The 6178-nt window shown below is 42.5% G+C and overlaps 1 protein-coding gene across 5 annotated transcripts in view; it reads left to right on the top strand.

The window, feature by feature from the left end:
- Positions 1-281: 281 nt before the first annotated feature.
- LOC110374485 (protein NDRG3) overlaps positions 282-6178 on the top strand; it is a 61406-nt gene continuing 55509 nt past the window's right edge. Inside the window, exons 1-3 of one of the 5 annotated variants that reach the window (XM_021332201.3) lie at positions 282-404; positions 727-823; positions 1037-1202. In XM_021332201.3, the coding sequence (XP_021187876.3) occupies positions 1042-1202 (161 nt within the window). In that variant the 5' untranslated portion in view covers positions 282-404; positions 727-823; positions 1037-1041. Of the gene's footprint in view, positions 405-634; positions 824-1036; positions 1203-6178 lie in introns of those variants that run through there. The other 4 variants (XM_049843607.2, XM_021332202.3, XM_021332205.3 and 1 more) reach the window with 4 other exon arrangements.

Genomic DNA, 6178 nt, shown 5'->3' with positions numbered 1-6178 from the left:
TTCAAAGTAATTTACATTACCGTTTCCAGATCTGAATACAGATGGCGACTGTTATACGCTACTCGTTTTAGAACCATAGTTTTTGGGATACTCACAGGGTATTTATTTTTTAGATAGAATTCGCGAGGGTGCGCCGCGATTTGATATATCGGTATAACAAATCGGTAATTTAATTAAGTCAAAAAAAAACCTGCATAAATAAAAAAAATAAAATATTTTTGGTTTCTTTCAACTTAAAAGACCGGGAGCCAAAGAAGTTGTGTAGAAAATATTAACAATTAAAAAAGTTGAAGTATTATTTTTGGATCGTTTGATTTGTATTTTGTTTTGTTCTTGATACAAATTTAAAATTTAAAAATAGAATCAGTTTAACAATTTGTTTAATTGTTGGATATTTTAGGAAGGTAATTTAAAGATTATATTCATAATATACTCCACTACTACATATTGGCCAGCCACTTAACATCCTTTTTGATTAGAATCCATATTTTTTAAATATCTCTTCAACTTTTTCGGCGAAAAAAGATAAACCTTGTAATCTGTTAGAACTATTGTAATTTCCCGGGCTGTAAATTGAATAATTGACGTACTTACCACACGCATGCGCCTCCACTTCGGCACGAAGTGAGCTACGTCTGGTAGTGTTGCGTAGCTACTTGTGTGAGGAGTAGGAGGTTCCAGCCCGACCTGCTAACTATCTATTCAGTTGTCGGCATTTTGCTACAGCGGTGCTCAGTGTGACCGAGTGCGCGGCTTAGCTGTTTGACGGCCTCTAATCGGGAACCCAAAAATCATCAGTAAAACGAAGCTCTATTTTGAAAAGGTAAGTTATTTCAGGAGTGCATACTTATTGCAATAGTTTTTTGTCCGCGCACTACCTACTTTTTGCAACTCAGCTGTTCACGTAACTGGCAATAAACTTCACAGCGAACTATTTATTTAGTTTTGAAATTACTGAAATGTGTTTCTTTTTCTGGAATGTTAATCATTAAATGCTTTTTTAAACTTACATAATTATTTTTTTCTTGATGTTAAGTTGACATGCATCATCTCCGAGGCTTGCTGAATGGTGGTTCTTACATTAGACTGGCCCCCAAAAAAAAACAGAAAACAGTTAAAAGACTGGGAGGGACAGCTAAGAAGAAACTAGTGCTTTATTTTGATGAATGCTGTATTTTTGATAAAACTGTGGTGTTAATGGAGTGAGTACTGAACTCTTAGCGTGTGCCTCAAGACGCTTTTCACTTGGTCTCATTGTATTGGTATTGCATGTTAGTCGGCATGTGCTGTGCATATGCCTTAGCCTTAGTTTGGCATTTTTGTTTAGACAACTCCTAACTGACATAATTTATTGTGTCTTACCCATCATGTAGGTAATTAGATTCATATCGTGTAATAAATACCTGTTGAAGTTACAATCAGAGGTCAGAATTAGGCAGAGTTATTAAATGTACTTGTATCAAGGAACGTCAGAGAGACAAATAAAACAAAGATAATTAACATAAATTTTTTATTAGTTTATAAAAGATACAACGTGGTCGAGATCAGGAAGCAAACTGTTTTATTTCGAATACCAACATTACAAAATATTATTCTTGACATCTAACAAAACAAATCACAAAGGAGGTGCAAACATAACATACCTTTCCCTCATAATGATTGGTAAAGACTAATTAATTCAATTACAAATAAAATCTACTTCTAACATAAATTAACTTAATCATTAGGAATTCCTACAACATCCGGCCATAATTCGGGCGGTGGAATCACAATCGGCGGATCCTGTGATAGTTCAGAATCCGTCTCGTTGCCTGGCTGGCTGTCAATGACAGGTGAACCCTTATCAGACGTGTCTTGCGATCTGGCCAGTATTTGATCTGCATGTCGCCGATGCAGCTCGCCATCTTCCGTCCTTACCAAATAAGTGGTCGGACCCTCTACCGTCTCCACGGTGGCCCGGCACCACTTGTTCCCGGGCCCGTACATGCGTATTAGCACGGGCTGCAGCAGCGTAAAAGTCCGCGTCGGCGCGCGCTGCGCCGCCGCCTCCAGTTGCTGCTCGGTGCGGCTCGGCATCGAGTCGGGATGTAGGCTCGACACGGCCGTCCTGTATCTTCGCCCATTCAGTAGCTCGGCAGGTGTCTTGTTCGTGGAACTATTTGGTAACGTCCGTAAATAATATAAAACTTTGCACAGTCTCTCTTGCCACTGCATGTCCAAATTCCCTAACTTCTTCATTTTATTTTTAAATGTTTGAATCGTGCGTTCAATTTGCCCGTTAGTCTCTGGGTGATAGGGCGGTGAATACAAATGTTTAATACCATTCCTTTTCAGAAAATTATTAAATTCATCCGAGGTGAATGCACGTCCATTATCAGACACCAACACTTCGGGAAGCCCTTGTGATGTGAAAATTTTTCTTAGAACAGCTATCACCGTACTACTATTCATTCCTGGTACGATTTCAGCCTCAAACCATTTGCTGTAGCTGTCTACTAGTACTAAAAAAGTTTTTCCTTGAAAGGGCCCCGCGAAATCCACATGCACCCGGCTCCACGGCTTCTCTGGAACTATCCATGTCTGCGGATCTTTTGGTGGGTTATTTCTTACAAGCTGACATTGCTGACAGTTGGCCACCACTCTCTCAATCTGCCGATCCATGTCGACCCACCACACGTAACCTCTTGCATACGCTTTTGTTTGGACAATGCCCGCATGAGGGTCATGTAACAACTTTAACACTTTGTCCTGTAAGGACGTAGGTATTATGACTCTGTTGCTCCACAATAAACAACCTTTATTATGTGAAAGAGCCTCTCTCCGTGTCCAATAAGCTTGTAGGCTCGGGTCCATGTTCCTTCGCGGCCATCCGTGCAATACATGAAACATTACTTTTTGTAATACTAAATCTCTATTGGTCTCCGCGGCTATCTTACTAGCATCCAGCTCCCAGCCACTCGGCTGCTCCTCCAGCAGCAGCACGTCGCGCAGCACCTCCTCCTGCACGCTCGACGTGTCCGGAGCAGTCCACCTGCTCAATGCGTCCGCGTTGCCGATTAACTTACCAGGCCTGTATTTGATGCTGTAATTATAACTGGACAGTTTCAATGACCAGCGCAACATTCTCGGTGAAATCTGGTCTGGAATTGGTTTCGCAGGGTTAAATAAACCCACCAACGGTTATGATCTGTCACAATAGAAAATCTGCGACCCGCCAAGAATTCGTGAAACTTAGTCACTCCAAATATAATGGCAAGGGCCTCTTTATCAATCTGCCCATATCGTCTCTCATGCGGCTGAAGTGTCCGTGAGGCCATCATCACCGGCCTCTCAGAGCCGTCGTCCATGACGTGAGCAATAATCGCTCCGAGACCATATTCCGATGAATCACAAATGAGAAGTAGTTCTTTTTGCAAATCATAGCCTACCAATGTTCGCTCTGAAGAGAGTAATCGCTTCGCCTCCACAAATGCTTCTTGTTCCTTCTCACCCCACCTCCAAGGTCTTTTTGATTCTAAAAGTCGATATAGTGGTTCCAACACCGTGCTCTTGTCAGGCAAGAACTTTTCATAGAAATTATATAAGCCCAGGAAGGCACGTAAGGTCTCTCTGTTCGTTGGGGCTGACTTTTCTTGAATCTCTTTGACTTTCGCTGGTGCTGGGTGAAGTCCTTCTGCATCAATCATGTGTCCCAGGAATGTAATGCTGTTCGCAGCGAACACACATTTGTTTACGTTCAGGCGGAGTCCCATCTGTTGCAGCTTGTTCAGCACTTCTCTCAGTCTCCGGTTGTGTTCATCCATCGTGGCTCCAGTGACAGCAATGTCATCTAACAGACACGCCACTCCATCCATACCCGCTAACGCTGTTGACATTAGGCGTTGAAAATTGCTGGCGCCGCGCTCACACCAAATGGCAAGCGATTCACTTTCATTAGGCCGATCGGAGTGTTCAGCGTGAGCATCATCGCTGTCTCGTCGTCTACCTTCAATTGTGTGTACGCGTTTTTCAAGTCCAGCTTACTAAATATTCTGCCGCCACTAAGTCTTACAAACGCTTCCACAGACGTCGGTAGCGGATAGATGTCTGTATCTATAGCGGCGTTCACCGTGGCACGATAATCGCCACATATACGTATTGTTTTGTCCTGTTTTATTACCGGCGTGATTGGCGTCGCCCACTCAGAATAACGAACAGGTGACAGTACACCCGCCTTCACCATCTCGTTCAATTGTCTAATTACTTTTTCTCTAAGCGGGTAGGGCACAACGCGCGCCTTTAAGAAACGGGGCGTAGCTTCGCGCCGTACGTGAAGTTTAACCTCAGGACCTTTGTACTCGCCAAGGCCTTCTCTAAATAGTTCAGGAAAGTCTCTTCTGTATGGTTCTATCTCCTCTTCAGTCCAGCACAAACCTGATACCTGAAGGCCTAGTGCATGGAACCAGTTCCTTCCCAGCAGATTTGGTCCATTCCCGGATACCACAACCAGTTCACATTGTGCTTCCTTATTAGCTAGCACAACACGCACATCTGCTAGCCCTAATACTTTCAAAGGGTCTTGAGTCCATGTCACAAGCTTTAGATTGGTAGCCCGGAGGGGAGGGGGCGTCGACCAAAGCCTCTTGTATGTCGCTTCCGACATAATGGTCCGAGATGCACCCGAGTCCACTTCCATAGATATTTGAACGCCGTCTATCATAACGTCTGTGGTAATAGGTGGTGAGTAATTTTCTACACAGACATATACGCCCATCATCTTCTCAATCGAAGTGTTACTCGCGTTGGCTTCTCTCATATCGTCGACCTGGTGTTCCCGACCTGGCTTCTTGGAGCAGGCCGCCGCAATGTGCCCAAACTTCTTGCAGTAGAAACATTTCGCCTTAACAAACGGACAGCGCTCCCCCGGCCGGTGTGCACGTACGCACCGCCGACACTCGTTCGATTTAACAATACCAATATCCATCGGCTCAGCCTCTGTGACACTAGACGGAGTTTGCTTAGACTCACTAGCCACACACGCAGGGTACAAATCAGGGAACGTCACTTGATAGTCCAGACACATTTGTAACGCGACCTCGTAGGTCAAGTCTTTCTTTTTCAATAAGTCGCGTCGCAAGCGATCGTCCCGCACCCCCAGTACTAGTCGGTCTCTCAACTGGCGTTTTAAGTCTATGAAATTGCACTTTGCACCAAGCAGACTTATAGCCGCCACAAAGTCTTGCACGCTTTCACCTTGCACTTGTTGACGTTTATAAAATTTTCCCGCTTGCAAAATTTCGTTAACCTCGGGTTCATAAAACTGATCCAAAACCGTAAAAATGTCCGCCAACGGCACTTCTGTTGGACGTTTTGGAACAAGAAGTGATGCAATTAACGCAAAAGTTTCTTTTCCGCACTGAGAAAGAAACAGCGATCGTCCTTTGTCTAGGTTATGTTTGTCGCAACCCGCCGCATCCAGCGCGCACAATAACTGTTCTTTATAATCACACCACTTATCAGTTTTTGGGTTAAACTGCCCGGGAAACACTATATTCGTTATATTTGCCGTCATTTTCACCGAAATCTAACTTATTTTCCGCAGTCGCCAATAAAAGATACAACGTGGTCGAGATCAGGAAGCAAACTGTTTTATTTCGAATACCAACATTACAAAATATTATTCTTGACATCTAACAAAACAAATCACAAAGGAGGTGCAAACATAACAGTTTACATTAATTGACAATACAAATTATTGATAGTCTTCAGCAAATTCTCATACGCATATTACTCCTTTTTTATAAGTATGAGCAAATACTTTAGCTTTTATTGATTTAAAAAAATCACAGGATTTTTTCTGCTCCTTAAAATTAATCTCAGGATTTGAGGCATATCCACTACTATTTCGCTGTATGAAATCAGTGTAAGTACATGAATAACTCTACCTAATTCCGACCTCTGCTTATAATAGAATCTTTACTTTATTATAGGTTTCTTAATTAGTTTATATTTAGCAGTAGCCAATAGTTTACATAAGAATTTGTTTATACATGTCGCAGTCTGAAGCAGGTTGAAGCTGCTATTTGATTGAAAACTTATGTATTAATTGAATGACAATATTTAATAGAATCACTAGGCTGAACATTTCTTGAACAAGCATTATTCAACATCCTGCTGTTAGCAGATTATAACATACCCC

The sequence above is a fragment of the Helicoverpa armigera genome, chromosome 1 (genome assembly GCF_030705265.1).
Source record: "Helicoverpa armigera isolate CAAS_96S chromosome 1, ASM3070526v1, whole genome shotgun sequence".
NCBI lineage: Eukaryota > Metazoa > Arthropoda > Insecta > Lepidoptera > Noctuidae > Helicoverpa > Helicoverpa armigera.
The sequence above is the reverse complement of the archived record's forward strand: the minus strand, read 5'-3'. Positions and strand labels throughout refer to the sequence as shown.